Here is a 24,614-nt window from a genome sequence, read left to right as displayed (position 1 = left end):
GCAAGACTCCCACCTGTCACCTTATACAGAAATCAACTCAGAGAACCAAGGACCTAAATCTACACCCAGAAACCATCAAACCATTCAAGAAAAACAAAGGAAATACTCTCCAAGATGTAGAAACTGATAAATGCTTCTTAGAAAAGACACCCAAAGCTCAGACAATCAAAGCCAAAATAAACAAATGGGACTACATTAAACTAAAAGGCTTCTGTACAGCAAAGGGAATGATCAACAAAGAAACAGCCAGCAGAATGGTAGAAAATCTTTGCACACTACACAACTGATAGGGAACTAATATCCAGGATTTGCAAAGAGCTTCAGAAACTCAATGACAGCAAAACAAGCACTTCTGTGAAGAAATGGATGAAAGAAATGAACAGACATTTCTCAAAAGAACAAATTCAAGTGGATAATGGGCTTATGAAAAGATGCTCAGGCTCTCTAGTTGTCGGGGAAACACAAATGAAAACCACAATAAAGTTCCACCTAACTCTAGTGAGACGGGCCTACATTCAGAACTCTGAGCAACACCTGCCGGCATGAATGTGAGGAGCAAGGCACCTTCGTTCTCTGTTGGTGGGAGTGTAGGCTAGTACAGCCACTGTGGAAATCAGTATGGAGCATTCTAAGAGAACTGAAAATTGACCTGCTATATGATGCAGCTCTCCCACTTCTTGGAATATATCCCAAGAAAATGAAATCTGCATATGAGAAAGGGATCTTTAAACCTCTATTCACACCATTATCTACCACAGCAGACTTAGAAACAACCCTAATGTTCATTGAAATATGCATGGATAAAGAAACTGGTACATCTCCTCCATGGAACATTATTCAGCCATTTAAAAGAATGACATTCTACCATCTGCAACCAAATGGTCTCGAATACAGACCAATATGCTTAGTGAAATAAGTCAATCCCCGAAGGACAAATATCATATGTTCTCTGATATAAGGCAACCTTCATGCAAAATACGAGATCAATAGCTCCTTCACTACCGCTTTTGCTACAACTCACAGGTTTTGATATTTTTATTTTTACTTCATTTTTATTTTTACATTCATTAAAAAAGTTTTTCTTTTGCTTATTAATTTTCTCACTAATAGATCACACAATAGCACCATTTTGATTTTTTTTCTTTCTTTGGCAATGTATTGTTTATTCAGTAGCATGTTATTATTTAACTTCATGTGTTACAAATTTTCTTTTTTTCTCTCTTCTGTTGATTTGGTTTTATGGCTTTTCATTTAAGGGTATTACAGTAACCATGTAGCAGAGAGTATCACATATAGATATGAAGATACAATGTAGTGAGCACCTTTACTTACAAATCAAAGATGGACCCCCGATAAAACAGTTAAATGTATCTTGACAGTAGGATGCTGGGCTCTCTGCCATTGTCCATGCCTACAATGTCAGGATACTTTTAAATAGCAGAATGATAGATTTATGAGTGATTGTGAAGGACTACACTATTGTAATGACATGGGGAAAATTAGTAGGGGGTGAGGGCTTCAGGGAGGGGGGAAGGAAAATCCTGGAACCTATGAACTGTGTCATGAAATAATAAAGTAAATAATAAATAATTTTTTTAGAAAGAAAGTAATTATTTCACTTACTTGCAAAGATCATTAACACAGCTGGCAATATACAAATATGGATCAATGTATTCGTGGCAGCTCAGAAAAGGGAACTGCAACAAGATCTGGCACTTGAAGAAGATAGCCTATGTAAAAACAAACAAGAAAAATAGACGCCTGCACAGCAAAGCATAATATAGTGATAAAGGTATACACTCCACCATTTGTAAAACTCTATTCTTACCAGAGAAGAGAAATAATTCATACTCACAGGTTTTACCGCATAATTTTAACTACATACTGCAATGTTAAGTGTCAATACTGAAACTCCTTCCACAGACTTTTCAAATAATATTAAAGTTACCCCCTTTTGTTATTTTTTCCTGAATGTAATTTTTGCTGTTTGCTCTTAAAATACTTAATCATAAAAATATAAATAAGATATGCTTTATATATAACAGGGTCAAAAATTTCACATCAAATTTACCTCAAATGCTGGCATTCCACGAGAGCATGGATTTGGGAAATCTGATGGTATGGGTATGCACTTAGTGTTGTCTGGAGTTTGCACTGACCAACTATTGGCAAAGGTAGCAATGTCTTCTGTGTAGTCCTCTATTTCACACAAGCACAAAATACACAAATAAGTGTAACTTATTTTCTGTAAACACAATATATATTTCCTTGTCAAAAAGTGAAATTCAAAAACATTATAATTACCAATGTGACATGAGATAATATTATTTCAGCATAATAAAAATGAAGTAAAAAAAGCATACCAAATAAATGCAGTGTCATTACAGAAAAAAAACTGCATTGAAATAACATGGGAAAGAAAGGCTGAAGGTGGACGGGTACTAAGCAAAGCAATAATGTGCTAAATATGCAATACTCAGCTTGAGCTATAAAGAGCAGAAACACATGCATAAAACTAACACAGAAAGTCTAAATAGGCTCATTTTTTGTGCCGTATAGAACTTTTCAGATAGCCCCTTCATGATATCTGGCATTACTCAGAATCCTAACAAAATCATATTTTCATTTTGAGAGTCTATAATATTTGCAAGGAAATTTTAGAGGACATGCACATAGGTAAAGACTGATTAAAACATATTAAAGTGAGAAAATTAAGAAATTAATCCCTTTTTATCTATACGTGATTAGCATGTTCTCGGAAAAGCCCATACTAAAAATCTTAAAACAATCCTAGAATTACTTGCAGGTAAGATTCAAGAGCTGATTTGAGGGCAGCAACTCCAACATTTAGAGTGAACACTCCAGATTCTCAAGTACAAGTCAAGTTTTAATTATCTTCCTACCAAAACCACGTAAAAACTCAGGGTCTGATAAGGACATCAATGCTGACCCATATTCAGACAAAGGCTGTATCTCAAATGTTAAGAATGTTAAGAACTGGCCAGGACCAAGCAAAGTGTTCCATCTAGGACAGTTCGACTTCAGAGTTGAACTTTGAGTTCTCTACCACACAGATTTGCATGATCATAGGGCCAACATTGATGGTAATCTGCTAACCCACTGGCACCAAAATCTCATGCCAAATGTGTCACCATCCTCTGAGATGAACATCAGGACAGGAATATAATGGCTGTATGATACTAATGAAGGTTGAAAGATCGTGAACATTCATTATCTGTAAAAATGCTTTGCTCTCCAAAAGTTAACACCCAAACTTTACTGTTATCTGAAAGGCTTCACAGGACCAGCCCCTGCATTCCCCCACTCCTACCTCATTCCATCCCACCAGAATATATACCACTACACTGCTTGAAGTGAGAAAGTTTAACTCAGCTCTTCTATTGTTATGCCTTAGTTTTGCATCTACCATAAAGCAGGTGCTTAAAATTAATTTGTTAAAATGAGCAAATGAGTATGGCAAAATACAATACAGTCATGCAACTATTAATAAAGGGATGCATTCTGAGAGATGAATTACCGATGGTTGCACATAAATATCACGGAGAGAATTTAGGCAGATTAAGATGGCTACTGCATTGCTAAATGATCCCATTAGTGTGTGTGTGTCTGTGTGTAGTCCATCAACAAGCAAAAGGTCGTTACGTAGCATGGGAGTAAATACAGATTGTTAGACTATCAGAATTCTAGATCGATAAGTTGCTCAGATAAACTTAACTGTATATGACATTTTTGAAACTATTACACATTAGCCAAAGCATGGATCTGAATAATATACTTATTTTAACATGGAAAAGCTGATGTCTTTTTTTAGAGTAAATTTATCCAAACGAAATGAAATCTACATATGAGAAAGTGACCTGCAATCCTATAGTTATAGCAGCACAATTCACAATAGCAAAGACATGGAAATGACCCATATGCTCATCAAAAGAGGAACAGATAAAGAAACTTTGATACCATTATTCCATGGAATATTATTCAGCCATTAAAAAGAATGAAATTCTACCACTTGCAACAAAATGGTCCAAACTAGAGACCAATATACCGTGAAATAAGTCAACCCCAAAAGGACAAATACCATGTTCTCTCTTATATAAAGCAACCTTCATCAAAAATGTAAGATAAGTGGATATATAGGTAAATATGCATATACATATTTTCCTCGCAGATAAACTGTATATTGGAGACTAGTATGTCAAAAAGTGAAGACACATTGAAGCATATTTATACCCAAATAAAAGGAGGACTCCCATCGAAACTGTTCAATATACCTTGACAGTAGCATACTGTACTTTCTACCATTGACTATACCTACACTGTCATGATACACTTAAACAGCAGAATAATGGACTTGTGACTGTTACTGAAGGACTATCCATTGTAATAATGTAGTAGAAAACAGGGGGCCAGGACAATGGAAAGGAATGTAGGGAAGGTGGTTAGGGGAATACTTATACTATAAAATTATCACAGAAATAATAATAAAAATTTTTAAAATAAATTTAAAAATAAAGTTGTAGTCCCATTCCATTTCATAAGATCGTCTTAAAAAGTCTTAATAATAAAAAAATTTCCTTAAGGCCCATTTAAATCACTTTTTATGTATGATTTTTAATGCTGTTAAACAGCCTGAACAATCCCTTAGTGTTCATTTTAATTTCAGGTCCGGAAACATATTTTGCTATATTTACTAGGTAAAATTAATTTTTAAAAGTCGGAAATTATTTGCTGTGAGGTTTTAATCCATTTATACTTCTGACCTTGGATTCTACTAAACTAAACTTAAAATGCTTTATATAAAATATGGTTTTAGCAGAGGGTTTTTCATTGGGGGTGCTGTATATTGGGGCTTAATAGTGAAACAAAGGCATGGTTAATTATTATGCTGGGAAAAATGAAAGTAATCCAGGACTTCCATATCCACAGTGACATGTGCACTTGAATTATGGGAACAGAATTCTCAACTAAACACATAAATTAAATCTTGCTCTGTATGCAGAAATTCTGAATAGTTGTTGTTATTTATAAAATAATCTCTGAAGGACTAATATGAGGACAGAGAAACACTCAAATTTAATCACTATTTAGAAACTATGCATCCACTGGTATTCAGCCAAGCATGTAACTTTCTAAAGACTATTTAATTAACAAACTGCAGGCTGAGTTTCAAGAAAACAGTAGGTGTTTTAAAGCTAACAATAATACAGCTTACCTATACATAATCTGCATTAAAGCCTCTTTGTCTCTTATGAGGCTAGATATTCGTTTCTACTGTGACATTTATGCCACATTGCCTGTATGTGCCAAGGGAAGCTATCCAAAGCTGTTTATTCAAACTCTAATACTGAAAACTGAAATGAATATTACATTTTGCTATGGAATTTTGACACAGAGGATAAATAAATCAACAACTGGCATCTGACTAGTGCTCTCTGAGTCCAAAACCCTATCTGCTCACATACCCTCAAAGACTGCAAATTAGTGAGCTTTCCACTTCAAACACAGCTGCACTCAAAATCCAACCTATGATGATCCAACATGCTGCATATGTATTGTGCACACTGGTATTCGAGCACATCACTGGCATTTTCTGAGTGGATATTCTCAGGCTGGGAACTCTCCAGTCATTATTATCACCCCCACTTTCCATAAGAGGAAACTGCTTCCAAGGAGCCTCCCCTTTATAATTTTAGCTATGAATAAGCTAACCCTGATGATACATCCATTCTCAAAACCATGTGAAGACATTTTCAAATGTTTTTATTTCACCTCCATTATAAGCTCAATGAGAAAATGCGGAGATGAATACAAATTAAATAAATTGAATTGAGGAAAATCTGCATGCAGATACTACACCATATATTTTACATGGATTGTCTTTGCAACTCTATAAAACACGAGGCAACTTCAAAAAGTTCTTGAACATTAAAATATGTTTCTTTTGATATAAAAATTTGAAATATGTGCATTTTTTTGAAATTTTCATTTTAATGACCTCTTTACACAATTTTTGTGTCACTAAATATTTTAATTTTAATAGGAGTTACTACAGAAGTTGGTCCTCACTTTTTGACTCTATAGCCCACCCTGTAGGCAGTCATTTTACCATCTAATAAACATAACAATCTTACTCTGTTGTCTCTATGCATTAGTACCTAAAAGGAAACAATAGTCATTTCCAACAATTCACAAGGTGTAGCTTCATGATTTATATAATAGATAGATATAAAACCTGGTTACTAGTCAATTTAATTTTAATTTTAATCCTGTTCACATTTTGTTATTTTTGAAAACTGTTATTTATAAATTTAATTTATTTCTATCAAGATTTGGATGGGCCATAACTCTTGTCCGAAAGTGTATATGTTTTACTCAAATACATTTGAAACTAGGATACAAACTGCAGGAAGGAAGTGGTTTCTCTGTTCACAGATATATCCCAAGCTCCCAAAAAAAAGTGGATATGGATGTATTCTAAGCTCCTGACACAAAGTAAATGTTCAAATTAATATTAAAAATAATATTAAAAGTCTTCCTATTTGATCCTCACTTAAAATCCTTAAAGCAGGCACATTATTGTCACAAGTTTTCCCAAACCTACCTATGAGAAAGCCTATGAGGACTAAGAGTTTGATGAAAGAAGGAAGAAGAATAAAGGCAGTACTTGTACATTTCTTGCATCCTGCTTCCTTACCTTGTACGATTATAAAATCATCAGATTGAATGTCGTTGTAGTTCCCACACAGGCCACATGGTTTCCCCTTATGCTCCCTAGACAACTTGAGGTAAATTCCAGATACCCCATCCCAAGCCAATGAAAAACCAAAGGTGGTCTTCACCAGAATGTAATCAGCCAGCTTCTCAATGAAAACTTGTCCAATTGTCTGAGGCAATGTTAAACTTGACAAAAAAAAAAAAAAAGAACACTTGAAGAATTATGAAGGAATCATTAAACATTTTTTATTGAAGTGAATGAGATAATTAATTAAGAGAACTGCTATTTGAAATCACAGAGTGAATTATGCAATAATACGGCTAAAGAAAATATTCAATTAACATTTTATCAATAGGTTATGTTGAAAACTTCAATGATGAAATAAAAAAAACTATAAAATGATAGTTTCCCATTCTGATTTAAAGTCTATGGTTGGAGATTTTTTTTAACCAAGAAAAGATACATGCTGCCCAAGTTTCAGTAAGTTTTTAAAATCTTTCAAATAATTAGAAGACTGAAGACATAATAAGCATGGATTTTATCTCTAGTTCCACAATTATGAAATCAGGACAATGATCAAATGTACAGACATGTTGCTCATGTGTAATTCTGTTTAATACTATTTTCAATGTGGCTATATAGAAACAGGAGAATTTAGTTGAAAATGTTACTTTGGCATAAGTCGCTACTTTCTAAAACGAAATTGTCTAATTATAATTTATATTTTAATGCTACAAAGTACATTAATATCGATACAAGGCACTTCATCATGCAGTATTGCAAAGGGGTTAGAACCACAATTTCTAAATTATACACAACTGCATCTGTTTCAACAACGATTCCACATAATACTAAGTTCCTGATCTGAAGTCTACGCTTCTAACTTACAAAGGAAGTGAAGGACATAAAGGAACAAAGAAGACTAGAGACGTGGACACTTTAAAAACACAGTAAGTCAGAGAAAATACTGAAAACCACCGCTCTCTTTCCGCCCATGGATTTTGCAGGCAACAGCAGGTACTGCTAATTAGAGAAACAGGAAAATAATGCATTTCTATTAAAGTAGTCCTGTCAAATAAAAAATATAACCCATAATGTGTAATAGGTGATTAATAGATACATTCATGTATTTCTTTGATAATTTTTCAAATTTGTGAGGTGTTTTTTTTTTTAAGAAACAACTTGGATACCATAAAACTAAGCACATCAGCTAGTAAAGAGATAACTCCTCAAAGAAACAATTCCAAATGTTTATAATCACTGCCACAAATTTTTTTACATAAAATAATCTAAGGAAAATTAATTATAAAAGTGAGAAAAATAGGAAAAAAATTTAAGTTATAGAACAAATGGACTCTAGCTAAGTAGTACCACAACATTCTCATTAAATATTGCATATGGCCAGGCATAATGGCTCATTGGCTAACCCTCCCTCTTCAAGAGCCAGGATCCCGCATGGTGCTAGTTTGTGTCCTGGCTGCTCCAGTTTTCATCCAACTCCCTCCTGTAGCCTAGGAAAGCAGTAGCAGATGACCCAAAGCCTTGGGACCCTGCAGACCTGGAGGAAGCTCATAGCTCCTACCCTTGGATCTGCTCAGCTGCAGCCATAGTGGCCACTAGGGGAGTGAACAGCAGATGGAAGATCTCTCATTCTCTTTCTTTCTCTCTGTATATCTGCCTTTCTGATAAAAACAAATAAATCATTCTTTAAAATTATGAACATAAATACTTCACAGTAAAGTGTTGAATTTGCGAACTTGTGAAAACTGTATGTAAAAAATGTGAATCATGTTTTACAAATACACTTCATTAATTGTGTGTATGCTAAGTTTTTATTATAGGTTGTTTTTGTTTAGTTATTTGTTTCTTGATTATTTGGTCTCTTTCAAGCTAAACTGAATAAAATACACATTTTTTTTAAAAAAAGAAAGGTGGGTAAGGTGATTATCCTGAACCTCATAATAAAGAAGGGCACTAGAAAAGATGAAAAGATAATAGTTAAAACTAGATAATTCCCATAAATCTAAGATGACTTCATGCAAGTTAGACAGGAAACATTAACATGTAAATTAAAATAAATTGGCAGTTTAATGCCAAGAAATTTTCTGAGGCTTATTTCTACCAAGCTGCTTATTTCACAGTTGTGAGAGCTAAAAGCTAGGGAGGCCGGGGTTCATGCACAGATCACACACAGTTGCTTTCATTTTGATGAATATGTTTCTAGCACTAACTGAGTTAGATTCTGGACCAGCAGCAGTATCACTTTAAGCTACATTGCTGAATAGTAAAGAAAATCAGTGTTTCTAATATACAACTGGAAATTTTCACAGAAATGTTATCTCTGAATTAAATTAAACATCATGCCCTCAACTTAACAAAAGGTTAATATTCTTGAAAATCTATCTGAACAGTATCTGTATTTCATGAAACATTAAATTATTAAATGCATCCCTTATATTGTTCAAAATTCCATGTAAAGAATATAAAATTATTATTTAAATTCAACACTAGAATATATACGTGTAAATGAATTGTCTTTCCCTCCAAATGCCTAAATTTTCTTTTATAAGACATTAAGAAACACAGAACCCAACTGATGAAAATAAGACCAAGAGGAGCTGGTCAGGGTTACCAGTATGTGACAAAGCCCCAGTGCTGTGTCCAAAACCCATTCTGATGCCGCCTGCTGCCTCTTGAGAAATCAGCACAGGTTAATAAGGCCACTGTACTGGAAAGAACCTCCTCCACTCAAACACACCTGACAATGAACTGTGACAAGTGGATAGAACTGTTCAATGCCAAATTTTACTTCTAACAGAATTCAACTAAAAAATTTAAAATTGAGTGTATTTATAATTACTTAGATTACAATGTGGGGCATACATCCAACTCTAAAATATATAAAGTCTTCTGCCAGACAGAAAAACATCCTCTTCTTTAAAACTCAGAGGCCACATATCTGGCAGTGGGGAAGCTGCAGCAGCTCCTCTCTGATCCATTCAAAGCCAACCACTTGTCAAGGCTTCGGTAAAAATATCAAGTGACAAAACCCTCATTCAAACAGACCTGGAAAAGACTTCTGGGGGGGAGAATCCCAGATTCTATGTAATTACAACACAATGTAATTAATGAATAAATTTAATAAAAAAAAAGAAATTATATTACACGTTGAAAAGTCTTTTCCAATTTCAGGATGAGAGGTCTAAAAATTCTATTAATCTGTGGTGTGTTTTTTTTATTGCATCCTTTATCATCTCTTACCTTGTTCCATCTTTTTTTATTTCATGACCATAAATTCTAATTTCTTCTTGGTTTGAAAAGAATAAGCTGATAGACCGATAGCAGGAATATACTGAACCAAGGCATTTAGGGCTATTATGAACCTTAAAGAGAAAAAAAAAGAAAAAGAAAATGTAGGAATAACACTAGAGTTCATTTAAGTTACTAAGTCCACAGTGGATATTACATTGTTTCATAGAATCATTAGTGTACCACTTTATAAGATGTTTATATATTTAGGATTTGGGTTATAAAGCAAATACTTAGCTCAGAAATTGGGCAACAATAAAAATACCATTGCTCCTGTATATTTCTAAAATGATCTGAATCTTTTACTTGCTAGGTGTTAATATGGCATACTGAAGGCATCACAATAGCAACTTTCAAGACATTCTACAAGGTAGCTATAATCAAAATTGCCTGAAAAGCTTAAGAAACTTAGCAAGACAGTTCAGTTAAGAAATGGCCAAGAGACATGAACAGGCATCTTTCAATGAATGAAATACAAATGGCCAGACACATGATAAAATGCTCAGGATTACTAGCCATCATGGAAACACCAATTTAAAAAGTACCATAAAGTTTCACCTCACCCTGTTAGATTGGCTATCATCCAAATACAAGAAGAAAGTAAATTCTAGAAAGGATGTGAGGGAAAAGTACTCTTACACACTGTTGGTGCAAATGTAAACCAGTATAGACATTGTAGAAGATAGTATGGGGGTTGCTCATAGATATGAAAGTAGATCTACCATCTGGTCAAGCCATCCCACTTGTAGGAATTTACTCAAAGGAAGTGAAATCTGCATTTGAAAGGGCTATGTTTATTGCAGCTCAGTTCATAATAGCTAAGATATGGAATCAGCCCAGATGTCCACCAACTGATGACTGGATAGAGAATATGTGATATGAGGCTGGCATTGCGATCTAGCTGGTAAAGCTACTGCCTGCACGGCTGACAGCCCACGTGGGTGTGGTGCTGGTTCAAGTCCTGGCTGCTCCACTTGTGATCTAGCTCTCTGTTAATGTGCCTGCGAAAGCACTAATATGTCACTTAAGCTAATATAATTTATTTCAAACAAATTAATATATCTAACAGCCTCTCCATATTCAGGAAATCAGATTTCTAATCATAGGTGGGATAATAGGGTATTCTTCTTTACAAAAATAAGATGCAAAGAAAAAAAAACACCCAAGTACTAGTATCTATGAATTTGCCTAATGAAACAAGAGGAACCCTGTTCAATCTCACACTAGCCAAACAAGCTGTTATCCATATATGTGAGCTGGAAATTAATTAAGATCCTTACTCTCAAAGGTGAATCAATGCTTATGAACTATTAGACATTTGAATAAAATCTGCAATAAACAAAGGAATGAAATTAAGTAAAAAATAAATCAGAAAATAAACTTCTGAAAGTATATAATTAATAACCTTAGAAAGATATGTGTAAACATGCCACTTATGAAACAATAAAATGCATTAAAATGAAGTTAAGATAAGAACAAAAAGTAAAAGCAAGTTGACAATATAATAGGATAAACATATTGCTAAAGTAGGAAGATTAGATGAAAAATATCTAAGAGTTGGAAAGTAATCCCCCAAAATGTTGAACAACAGAAAAGATGGAAAATAGGCAAGGATCATGAGAAAATTAAGGGAAAACTCAGTCCAGAACTTATAATACTGAAATAGCAAAATTTCTGAAAAAACAGACAAGAAATTGAACTCCAAAATTGTTTCCAAGGACGAAAAGCTTGAAAGGGCCCATCCAGTAATCAGCACAAATAGTGGGGAAATATATATATACATATATATATATATATACACACACACACGTCATAAAGTATATATTTATATTATTATAGAATTATAGAATCTCAGAACTTTGCTAAAAATTTCTGATTTAAGCAAAATGTAAAAAAACAAACAAACAAACAAAAAAAACTAGCCATACATTCAGAGTACCCAAGATACTTTTTACAACCTAAGACTCAAGTATGAACAAGGTTTAATGATCACTACATATTTTCTATTTTTTCTGGGGATATAAGAAACAGGAAAATCAATACAAGAACAAGAATTAACTTGTCCAAGAATGTGGTGAAATGAGCTCCCAAGCGCTATGTATACAGTAGCCCTGGAAAGCAATTCTCCTTGGTTGAAGCAGAAAACCAAGAGGTAAGGAAGGGAAGTCTCACAGGGGAGAGGAGAAACTGACAGTCTAACGCAACTGACCGTTTGAAGTTGAGTTTTACACAGAAAGAAGGAAAAGCTGCAATAAAGAATAGGCAGCAAATTTAAACATGGGAAAACTGCTTACCCTAGGAAAGTAAATGTAGCCGAAAAGAAATTTTTTAAAAATCATCATAACCAATCGGGTCCATTTAAATAATATATTAACACTGTGACAAAAAAAATAAAATCTGCATCTCAATTCTGTGTGTTACAAGCAGAAAGGACACTGAAAGTAAAATAATTTCTTGTTCTCTATATATAAGAGTGTGAATAACTGAAAAACAAAAAAAATAATGGCTAGCTTGACATGAAGATAAAATCCAGGAGACATCATTTAACAAGTTCACATATCTGAATCCAGGGAGTGAGGCTCTGCCTGTGTGGAGAATGAAAGAAGGCAGGGGCTATTTTTTTGCACATATGCTTCTATGAAATAGTTCGAACCATGAGCATATATTATTTTCACAAAAATAGAACTGAATTTAAGGGGAAAATAATCAATACTATAAATGTATAAAAATATTCTTTTCAATATATCTTCTAATATACTGATTTTTAATCTGTATTTCCAAAATATGATTATGGTTAAATAATTTGAGTAATCCCTAAGTTGGAATAAATACAATCAATAAAATTAGTATGTCAGAATTATTTGATTTGGAAAAGATTTTTCTGTAACAGAAAAATATTTATTACATGATTTCAATCTTACAATTATGCATAAAATTCAGAGAAAAATTCAGAGGGTGATTTATGAAGCTATTGCTATGGTTAATTCTTTAAAAAAATATTTATTGGGAGGGCAAAGAGAGACAATTCTAACCCACTGCTTCACTCATTAAATCGAAGGAACTCAATCTTCACTTGAGTAATTACTGATTCTCCCCAAGGATCTACATTAGCTCATCACTGGAGTTAGGAGCCAGTGCTAGAGAGCGAGCATGGGCACTCCAAAATCATGTGTATGCATCTTAATCACTAGGCCAACACCTGCCTCCAGTGTAACTCTGGCTAATAATTTTTATTTTCCCAAAATATTCATTTAGCTATTTGAAAAAGAAGAGTTACAGAAAGAGGGAGAGGAAGAGAGGAAGTGAGAGACAGAGAGAGAGAGATTCTAGTTCATTTTTCAAATGTGGGCAATAGGCTTGCCAGCCAAAGCCAAGAGCCAGAACTCCATGCAGTCTTCCATGTAAGTCCAGGAGCTCACGCACTTAGGCCCTATTCTGCTGCTCCCAGGCACATTAGCAGGCAGCTGAATCAGAAGCAGACTTGAATCAGAGCTCATATTGGGGTACTAGCATTGCAGGTGACAGACTAACCCACTGAACCATGATGCAGTCCCGGTGACTAATAATTCTAATATTGTTCGTTAGATTTCTGCAAAGCAAAATAATTGAACTTCTTTGCATAATCATGGGGAAAGATGACAATTCAGATAAATGAACTTATTTACTTGAACAAAAAATCCACCAACCAAAAGCGAATGAAGTAGTAATGGTGTCTCTTAACTCTCTGACAGCAGAGTTCAACATCATTTGTTATCATCAAAAGATCACTTATCTTGCAGATATTTTTTATTCTCTGAAGAATGAGATACTGGAAAGGAAATTTCATTGAAAATCAAAGATGTTTCAGTGACCAAACTAGCAAGTGAGTGGGGCTAAAGGAAAGGATGAAAGGACAGCAGCCTAAAGCATTGAGGAGGCATCCAATTAAACTTCCTCTCTAAGGAGTTGTGCCACCTTAATGCCCGCATGAGTTCATTCAATATCCCTCAGTTGATTTCAGGGCCTGCTTTTAATACTTGTGCCACAGGAGAATTCAGGAAACGCAACATAGAATGGTAAAAATAACAGAGATTGAAACACATTTTGGCTATGTGAGCTTTCAGTTTTTAAATGAGACAACACAGTTAGTTTCATGGTCTGGTTTAGAGATAGAGAAAAATCAGGGGAGATTAGTAAGGAAAGAAATCCCTGACTTTCTCATTTCAACAAGAACCCATCTGTCCCTCAGTCCTTCCCACACGAATTCAAACCCTATTTGTCCCAGCCCCCGTCTCAGTCTCAACAGAATTATACTCAGTGTCCTCACAGATCTGGTCTACTCCATTTAGAAACAACAACTGTCTTTCCCCAGTCAAACTCAAAGCATTGTTCTACATTTTCTATCACTCTCCAATATTTTAAAAAATACACATTTTCTAGAAATGATTTTTAAATTTATTATATCTGAAGATCACCTACCCAGACAGTGTATTGAGGCTCCAAATTATCACAATCTTTAGCCAAAATATAAGAACAGTTTCCTGGGAAGTAGTAGTAGATGCCATCAAATGTTTCAAAGTGGTACTGTCCCCAGGTTTTGCAAATCCCATCTCTGGCATTGCCCATGTTTGGGACTGAAAATAAATAGGATAATGTTTAGTAGAATAAAATGCTACAACTTTTCCTAACAGTGTGTAGTCATGATAAATGATCCCAATTGGGACAAATATTATCTTTGATGGGCTGTATCACAGGAATAAATAACTAATATATAATTACCAATAGCACTTAAAACTTTCAAACTTCCCTAGAGTGGAGTGGGGAGTATGTACAGGGGTTAAATCCCCAACTTGTTTACAAGAAATGATTTGTGTTAGATTGTTCCCTAATTTTCCTTCCAAAAGAAGATTCTGGCAAGAAAGAATAAAGGAAACAATAAGAAAAAGAAACTGACAATGCTAAGGCAAGAAAAGTGGCCCAGAACAGGAAGAAGTGCTTTCACTGTCTAATAAATTAGCATAGGTAGCATAATATCCACAATTCTCTCAAAATTATCTTTGTGCTATACAGGCAGAAAAATAAGAACTGGTTGTTAAAGATCATGCCCCATCTGGGATGTGGTAGTACAGTACATTAGTCACCTGAAGTATGCTGGAAAATAGGAATTCATGACTTTCAACGGGCCAGATCTCACACAGTATTCATCTTAGATTAAACAATTTCATCTGCTGTTCATATCCTACCTCCTTTCTTAATCATGTAGACAAGCTTGCACTCAATTTTTCATTTTCTTAACCCTCCCCTTTAGAAGAATATGGATATAAATAACACTTATCGAACACTCAATATATGTAAAATGTTTTGACACGTTTGTGAAAAGCATAAATGGAAGAGATATGTTTGTCTTTTATTCTTGGTAATTTTTACTTAAATTTGCCAGCTTTTTTTTTTTAACGTTGCGTTTTTAGAAAAACACACAGTGATTCTTTATTCAGGCAGCCTTTCCTGACAGTATGCCTTATCTCTATGCTATATATTTTCATAATATTTCATGCTTATTTTATATTACCTACCACAAGGTTAATTATTATATATCATCTCCCTTGTGTTGGCTTCCAGGAAAGCAGTAACATTTTTGTTACTCACCATTCATCACTATATTCCCAACACCTTGTTCAGGATCTAGTAGATGCTCAGTGAATATATTCATTATTATTATTTATTATTAAATAGATGTTTGTTTAGTGATATATTTTTTAAAATGTATTTTTAAAAATCCTCAGGGGCCCGGCGGTGTGGCCTAGCGGCTAAAGTCCTTGCCTTGAACGCCCCGGGATCCCATATGGGCGCCAGTTCTAATCTCGGCTGCTCCACTTCCCATCCAGCTCTCTGCTTGTGGCCTGGGAAAGCAGGAGAGGACGGCCCAATGCATTGGGACCCTGCACCCGCGTGGGAGACCCGGAAGAGGTTCCTGGTTCCCAGCATCGGATTGGCGCGTACCTGCTCGTTGCGGCTCACTTGGGGAGTGAATCATCGGACGGAAGATCTTCCTCTCTGTCTCTCCTCCTCTGTGTATATCCGGCTTTCCAATAATAATAAATCTTAAAAAAAAAAATCCTCAGCCCTAGAAGAATTCTCCATGCAATTGCTATCTTTTATATAGAATATCCAATTAATTCAGAGTCAAAAAGAACATGTAACTTCAAATAATGAATCTAACTTCTAAAGCAAAGAGACAAGTGAGAATCTTATCTTAAGGAACTGGTATTATACAAAGTAGAAAAAACCTTGTGGAAATAATAGTGATAAGTCAAAAGAGAAAGTGGGAATACCTAACTTTTTTACATTCTTTCTAGAGTCATATTACTGAAAAATGAACTGTGGACTGTCTAATTAATATATAATATGATTTTTCTAACTCCTAGTGGAGGAACACCACTATAGTAAATTATTTTTTATATTCTCTTTGGGATCTCATAATTCTCTCCTAAGTATCCCTTAAACTTACCAATCTGGCACCTTGTCCCAAGAGCCTGAAATATTTGACAGTCACATGTACCAGACTTAGAACAGAAAGCTCCGTTAAGGCATTCTTGAGGACAAGAACCTGAAAGAGAAAACAATATTATCTTCTGGCACGCATCAGCTCTTATAAACAGCATGTCGCGATCTAGCTTGGACTAACTGTATCCATTATTATCTTAAACAGAGCCTTGGGCCTCTTGCCTTGATGGGCTAAGGAATTAAACCCTTCAAGGCTTTGGTTTCATTATGTGTGCTATGAAGCAGGAAAGACAGGCTCTCACATCTCAAACTGCTTGGAGAGCAAAGGTTAGGCTCCTTCAAGCAACTGAAAGGTCAAGTTCCCATGTAAGGAATCTCTGTCCCAGATGATGAGAACCAGAAACACACAGCTGCAGCCGAGGCCCTGGGCAGAGTCAGGCGCCCACTACACAGCCAATCAGCTCCTTCCTGAGGAACAGGCACTGTGCTGAAGGCAAACATGTCCACCAGCAACCTCAGGGAGCAGGCAAAGTATAAAACTCATAAAGAAATCAGCATAGGCAGCTGATTTGAAGAAAATGACTTAATACTTCATTGGAAGTTTATAAATTCATCCGCCGGCTGAATGAAAAATGACTCATTCTTCAGAACTCATGGTTAATTTTTATGAGGTAAAAGCCAAAGTCACTGTTAGGTATCACCAAAAAAAAAAAAAAATCATAGAAAGGAAAAGCGCCTCCATAGATTATGTTCAAAAGGAGGAAGCAAGTAAATACGAAATCTAATCCTAACATTGTCATGACCTCCTGAGTGAATTTTCAGAATGCAAATGAATCACAGTGAAAAATTCCTCTTTGTGAAAGAGGAGAGGTAACTGGCAAAACTCAAGTAGGAAGCATTTAGGTAGGACAACAGAGATCTAGAGAATTTGTCTGAGTCACCTTAAAGCATTATTAAAGAAACTGGGACTCTCTGTACTACGTCAAGTACAAGGAAGATACTTAACTGTATAATTTATCCACAGTTCTACTAAAGGCAAGAAGTAGAGATCTTATTCCTTTCCCACCTTAAGATCCATTGATGTTATGTTGGGGTTTTAAATTGATCGGGATGATATTCTGCCAGCTCTGCCTTCAGACCAGAGATGGTCTCCCCAAGAACCCGTTGAATTTACCTGGACAATAAGATGCTGGACTCTATGCTTGGTATACGCTTGCAATGAAAGAATCTTGACTGAGTTTGAAATGTAATACAGCAACAAGGTGGAGGAATCCACCATGGGGGAGGGTACGGGGAAGGGTTGGGGGAATCCCAGAGCCTATGAAACTGTGTCACATAATGCAATGTAATACACAAATATATATATATATATATAATTAAAAATAGTAAATTGGAAATTAAAAAAGATCCATTGATCAAAAATGTCTCTTCACATTTAAAACCATATGAATCTCTAAGCACATCTTGAGAGGGAGAAAAAAAGTCAACTGTCTTAAACCATTATTCTAGATGAAAATGATATTTTTTACAAACACAACTGTTTTCATCCTGAGGGAGCACATCTTTCTTAAAGATTCTCTTAGATTACAGTATATAATTTTCCAACAAGTAAATGGCAGAATATTTAAGTAAGTTACCACCCAAATTAAATCTTAAACTACTATCAGCATTCTGGAAATGGAAAAGCAATATATAAAAATAGAAATGTGAAGGAATCAAGAAGCAATTGTTTCAGCAAAAAGTTTCCGACACACAATGATTAGTTCTGTCTAAACGTTTAACCATCAATATTTCCAAAAGTAATCCAAATTTTTATAGGATGAAAACTTAACTTCTTGGCATTGTTCTCAGTCTGACTCCATTTCCTTCAAACAGCAAAATGAAGTAACAAAGAGTTGATACTACACCCAAAGAGATCTTTTGAGAAAACAAGTAACAAAATCATAATGCAAGCACCAACCTTTTATTTTGCTCTCACCCCAGTTAATAGCTTCGTGAAAATAATATCTCGGGGAAGTTGCTTCCAACTTTGAAAGAAACAAGATAGTTAAATTACTTAATTCAAACCAATTAGAAAGTAGGTAAAAACACAGGCATTTTCAAGCACTGACTTTATATGTCCTGAGGTGATTGTGTCTGGGTTGAGGTGATAAGGGGTCATCCTGGGTTTTGTACTGTACGTGACTGTGACAAGTCATACCCCTTCTTTGCTCCAAGTCCCCACTTCCGTCCTCTCATCCTCCCTTCTTCTCCCTCATGGGTTTCTATTCTGCTTCAGAGTCTCCAACATCAAGCGCCGGCTTCTCTCTGCCCCTGTCCAAGGGCAGTGCCCAAGCAGTATAGACTACACAGGAAGGCTATGCAGATTTGAACCTTGCACCCACCTGGAGCTGCTCTCTACCAGTGAGGTAAAGGGATTCGTGCATAAAGATCCTCACCTTCCCAAAGTCCTTGAAGAAAAGAATACATTCTGCACAACCTCTCAGAGGGCCCCCAAGAAAACCAGATGTCCACAGCAGGAAGCCAGCCCTCCATGAACACATGGTACACTGGGCTTTCCCTCTTCCCCATCTTGCAGGCTTCCCTGCCTCAGTTGCGCATTTCCCAAACAAATGACCTGTCTGTGACTCTTTCAGCCGTCCTTATAGGAGAAAGAATTTTTGACATGTAATGCAAATGCAAAAAGAATCCTAGGCACCGGAATTATAAATTCATGTAACTGATGTTAACAGGAGAGCGGAATCTTCCTCTTCAACGATTTCATCTTCCCAGTTGACGAGTTTAGAGTGTGGTCTTAAGCTGGGAAATTCACTGCAGTACACAAATAAGCCTTTGGCAGAAATCTGAGCTGACTCTTTCCTTGCCCACTGCATTGCCAACTTCCCTCAGATCCTTCCCATTATCTCTGATCAGTGCCTTGTCTTCATGGAGCAAGGGAATGAATCCATAGGCCTGATTCGCCTTGTAACACATGAAATAGCAATTCAAACACTACACTTCATGATTATGACCCCTTCACTTCTTTATGTAAAAGCTGTTCAGATAGCTAAAATGTTTAATGCGTCTTCTTTGGTTACAGGAAATACAAGTGCAGATCTCCCCAACAGAGAAGCCCAAACAAGGCAAGTGTGTTCTTCCCTTATCAAAAATAGGAAAGGATTGACACAACTCTTTGGATATAAATAATATAAATTCTGAAGATCAAAATGGACTGTCATGTTACATCATCCATAGGGCACTCAGTTTGGACTTCATAGTGTCCTCAATCCAGCAGGTTCACCAGAACGTGGTTTTCTTGATGACAGACTTTCTCCTGAGACCCACAGATACCCTTTTGTGAATAATATTGTCTGTTGGTAAACATACTTAAAATTTCTCAAAGTAAATGCATGTTAACACCTTCACATGACACGTACGTAATTACACAAGAAAATATTTTAAAGAAAAGAAAACAGGGTTTTCATTCCACAGAAATCCTTTGCCATTCTGGTACAGAAAAAAAAAGCCCTCCACTCTGAACTGTTATAACAGCTTATCACATCTGTCTTCCATACACCTACTGATTCTCTAGCTGACACCACAAAACAAACAAATGCAGCATCCATGAAAATACGAGCATTCATTACTTGCAATCGAGCTAGGACAAAGTCTTCCTTGAATGTTTAACTAGCTTGCTGTATCATCACCCAAATCATATTACTTAGTCAAGAAATATCTGTACTCAGGATTCTCTGTCATCCATCTTTTGTAGAGGAATACTTCATTACAACTCATCCATTGGATCAGTCCAGCTATAATTTAAAGGTATTGCAACCATTCTATACAATATCCTTTCTCTGAAGAGACTCACAGAAATGTTCCCTCAAATTCAGGGTTGCCCTTGCTCTCAGGAGTGAGGGGTGAAGAAAGGTTCTTCCACAGAGAAATCCATAATTTAGATTTATCAGACAATGTAAAAACTATCTCAGGACACCACAATATACCTGATGTCCACAGACAGTATATTGCTGACATAATTTTCACTTTTCTTTGTTCCTTTTGCATCTATTTGTCCTGCCACTGTCATCCAAATACTGTGCTTAACTTTTGAACTAATTCCAATTTCCAGGAAAATGAATTAGTTTAATTACTCAAAAAATGATTTTATCCTAGCAGTAACAGAAAATTAGCTAAAGAAAGAATTTCATTAGGAACAAGCCCATGTGAACTGAGCATGGCTCTGAGGGTCCCAGGAAGGCAGGAGATAAGTCACTTTGCCTCTTCCTTCTGCTTCCTGTCTTGTTGGCATTCTATTTCCCTCCACAAAGGCCTCATTGTTGCAGTGACAGCACAGTCCAAGGCAGGATGGATTGGTTCTCAGCCTCCCTCTCCTGCAAAAGCACAACCTACCTGTGCTGTTAAAAGAGCTCTTTTCTGCTGATTTTCATTAAACCCGTTTCTGGAAGAAAACAAAAAGAACTTGTATAGTCAAAGGCCCCTGGGCAACCTGAACAAGCCTTTCCCAAGAGACAGCTGGTGTTTTCCCCTTGATTTCCATCACTTCATCAAAGAGGTCTTTCTTGGTTTAACATTTAAAATGTCCCCCTCCCGTTTCTGGAAGGATAGATTTGGGGGATAGTGCTGTCTCATTTTACAAAATTCAGGAATGTTCCCAATCTCTCCAGCCTCTGATGTAAACTGGATTTTAGGAAAGAACTTTGAGATGGAGAAATAAACAAAATAGTGTAACGCTGTAGCAACAACCAGCAAAATATTTTCTCCACATGACTTCATAAATCTAGTGAGGTCAACATTTGTCTAAAGTAAGTTTGCTTTTTGGAAGCACAATACTCAATCCTCTCCTACTCCATCTCATAAAGAGTAGACTAACATAAAGTGAGAGTGTCAAAAATCAGTTTTCATTTACTAAGATGTACATTGCTTTACAGTGCCTTACGCTTTTACTTATATTTATCAACAAAAGTTTTAAAATATCAAATGGTGAATAAGCAGATTTCTATGTTTTTTTTCAAGCAAATCACTTTAAACCAAAAAATTGATTTTCATTATTTATAGCTAGAACCATTGTATTAATTTCTCATTAATAACTTTTACTGTATAATAAAAATGTAGCATTGTATAACAAATAACATGAACTAATAATAACAATACAAAGGGGACAATACTAAATATAACTTACTTACAAATCCTTAAAGGGAAAATAGTAGCTCTCTAAGGACTATACTCAGTGAACATCACCAAGAATTCTTTGTAAACAAACATGAAAGAAAATATGCCTGCATCATGAATATGGAAATGGATTTCTGATGATTCCTAATCTATGGGAATGCTTTCAAGAACTGTATTTCAGGCAATTTTCTGGTAAAATATTTTAGTTATTTTTACAAAAGAGATACAGCAATATGCTAAGTTTTGTCACTCCCATTAAATTTATACATTAGAGGACTTCACAAGAACAAGAAATACTCACTGTGATGCTCTTGTTATGATAACTGATGCATGAATGTATCCTATGAGAGAGAGAAAGATATATAGACAATGATGAAAAAATTTTATCCAAATATATTGGTCACACATTCTGATTCTCTAACAGATCATTTTAACCTAAATTGCACAAGTTAGGTTGAATTTACCTATCAGTTATTTTTTATTTTTTCCAGAGGATTTTGATCACAAAATTCCTCATGAGACATTGGAATGACTAATGATCTAGACAGAACAGGCAGTGTGCACTGACACAGAGACACAATGCAATTGAGCAAACAGTAGAAATGAAATGAAAAACCTAAGTTCTAGTTCTGGCCCTATCCTTTAGTATTTCACAATCAGGTAAGATAACCAACACATCACAAAATGAAGATGTTGGGCGGGTGAATCCCCACAATTGCCTCCAGATCTCAGTATTCTACGGCATCTTTCACCTTGAGGTTTCTGTCACTACTAAAATGAGAAGATCATGTCTGCAATTGCTTCAGTCTTTTATACTGCAGTAATTTTGCTCATTTCCCCTAAAAACTAAGACGCATAAAGCCCTTTGAGAGATTAAAAACTACAACTGAATATAAATATTTCCCCATAAACACTATTTTTTAAAATTATTTTATAAATAAAAGTTTCATGACGTAATTAGAAATTAATTCTTAGCCCAATTTTAAAACACCCTTTTATCATTCTTTGGATTGTTTATTGTTAAAACGTTTAAAGATGTAAATTTTACATAGACAACTTTTTTGTAGTCAAAGTTTAAAAGAAAAAGAATCAGAGTTTCTTCCCATACAATTTCATATCATGATAAAAGCACGACCCTAACTTGGTATATTTTCAGACTCCAAAGATAAAAACTTAGAGCTCCACATTATCTATATCATTAAGGATTTTCAAAGGGATGATCTCAGCGTCATTTAGCACAGACCCATTTTCATGAGTTCAAAATGCCTTACACTATGAGGAACCTATCTGTACCACAGCAGGATAATCTCAGACACTAAGTATAATCAGGCATCGATTTGCATTCTTACCTTGTAGTGAAAACAGCAGTATGTGAAGCAAGAATCTATCCCAAGGGATCATTAACTGGAGCTTTCTTGCGAAGTTCATTTCAGTGTCGCCTTTCTCCCTAAAATGTAAGCAAATTGCTGCTCTTTACTAAGATGTCATCTTAGAGGGATGGGTATTTCTAAGTGTGCTCTAATTCTACTAAATGTAATTATATAATAAAACAAGTCAAAAAAGCAACTCCAGGCTTTCTAACCACACACAGAACCTAAAGCTTTGAATGTGCAGGCCAGCCTTTGACTGAAACTCTCATTAGTGATGCATGGCAGGTCTTACCTGATCCGTATTAGTTACACCCTAGCCCATTCCTGCATATTATAGATCCTTTTAGCCTATACTAGCCTTTTCTATCTTCTAAAATCAGTAGCATAAAAAAATGGATATCTAACGGTATCTCCTGATGTCTTAAGACACAATCATTATTCCTAGTTGGTGATTTATTCTCTACTTTAGAAATTTATTCATAAAATAATTGCTGTCCTCTGAAAGAGTTAAAATGAAATCATATTGATCTTTCCTAGAATGCTTAGACGTTTCCCTATATATTTCTTTAAGAACTAAATATTAGGGTCAGGCAATGTGGTACAACAGGTAACTCTGTGGCTTGGGGCACCCGCATCCCGCAACAGTGCATCAGATCAAATCTTGGCCCCACTTCCAATCCAGCTTCTTTGCTAATGCATATCCTGGAAGGCAGACAGAGTTCCTAGCTCCTGGCTTCAGCCTGACCCAGGCTTGCCTGTTGCCAGCACTTGTAGATCGACCCAGCAAACATAAACCTCTCACTCTCTCTCAGTCTCTATTTTATCTATCTATCTCTCTCTGTGTGTTAATCTTAAATAAATAAGATAAACCTTAAAATTAAAGAGTAAACTAAACTCTGTGCATATATTTTCAACTCAGGTCCCATTGCAGTGTAGTGTAACTTGACATGTTCTTGTACCCACAGATATTGTTGTTAACCCTTTTGAAGCAAAAGGGGAACTTATTTAAAACTTTAAAAAAAATGAATACATGACTTTAAAGAGAAAATTAAATAACTTACCTATTCCTCAAAACTTTTCTTCCACATCCCATTTTTTTATCCTCTATGACAAACACCTAATTGAACAGCAAAGACAGACTTTTTATTCCGGTAGTAGGAGCACTCTTCTCTGGAGGCAATAGAGAAAAGCTCAACTATCTCAGAATGAACTCCAGAGGGATGATGTGAGTTTCACAAAGCAGTGAAAGCAATGCTAATACAACGGGTGCGCAACTCCTGCAACAGATCCTCTGAGCTACCTGCCCTCTCGCGGCAGTCATTTGACAGGTGAGGATACAATAGCGAGGAATGCCTCCTACTCAGGAACCAGAATATGAAGCAGACGCACAGAGAGAGCACAGCAGCTTATCATATTCTTGATTCTGCCTCTACAATGACTTCTGAATCTTGTCCGTGAAATATCGTTGATATCCTAACATGTTGGGTACCCTATTACTTATTATATAAAATTTCCCATTTATGGTCATTTACTTTTACTCTATGTGC

At 35.6% G+C, this 24,614-nt stretch overlaps 1 protein-coding gene across 1 annotated transcript in view; it reads right to left on the bottom strand.

Annotated features, from left to right (window-relative positions):
• Nucleotides 1-24,231, bottom strand: part of OTOGL (otogelin like) — a 134,053-nt gene extending 109,822 nt beyond the window's left edge. The window contains exons 1-11 of the mRNA XM_058673670.1: nucleotides 24,129-24,231; nucleotides 23,047-23,144; nucleotides 21,999-22,038; nucleotides 20,918-20,966; nucleotides 18,489-18,555; nucleotides 16,533-16,631; nucleotides 14,504-14,658; nucleotides 9,998-10,119; nucleotides 6,716-6,921; nucleotides 2,072-2,199; nucleotides 1,624-1,730 (exon numbers count right to left, since the gene is read on the bottom strand). Of these exons, the coding sequence (XP_058529653.1) occupies nucleotides 1,624-1,730; nucleotides 2,072-2,199; nucleotides 6,716-6,921; nucleotides 9,998-10,119; nucleotides 14,504-14,658; nucleotides 16,533-16,631; nucleotides 18,489-18,555; nucleotides 20,918-20,966; nucleotides 21,999-22,038; nucleotides 23,047-23,144; nucleotides 24,129-24,160 (1,103 nt within the window). The 5' untranslated portion in view covers nucleotides 24,161-24,231. The remainder of the gene's footprint in view (nucleotides 1-1,623; nucleotides 1,731-2,071; nucleotides 2,200-6,715; nucleotides 6,922-9,997; nucleotides 10,120-14,503; nucleotides 14,659-16,532; nucleotides 16,632-18,488; nucleotides 18,556-20,917; nucleotides 20,967-21,998; nucleotides 22,039-23,046; nucleotides 23,145-24,128) is intronic.
• Nucleotides 24,232-24,614: the final 383 nt, after the last annotated feature.

This window comes from Ochotona princeps, chromosome 15 (genome assembly GCF_030435755.1).
Source record: "Ochotona princeps isolate mOchPri1 chromosome 15, mOchPri1.hap1, whole genome shotgun sequence".
NCBI lineage: Eukaryota > Metazoa > Chordata > Mammalia > Lagomorpha > Ochotonidae > Ochotona > Ochotona princeps.
Note: the sequence above shows the minus strand (reverse complement) of the source record. Positions and strands in the feature narration are given on the sequence as shown.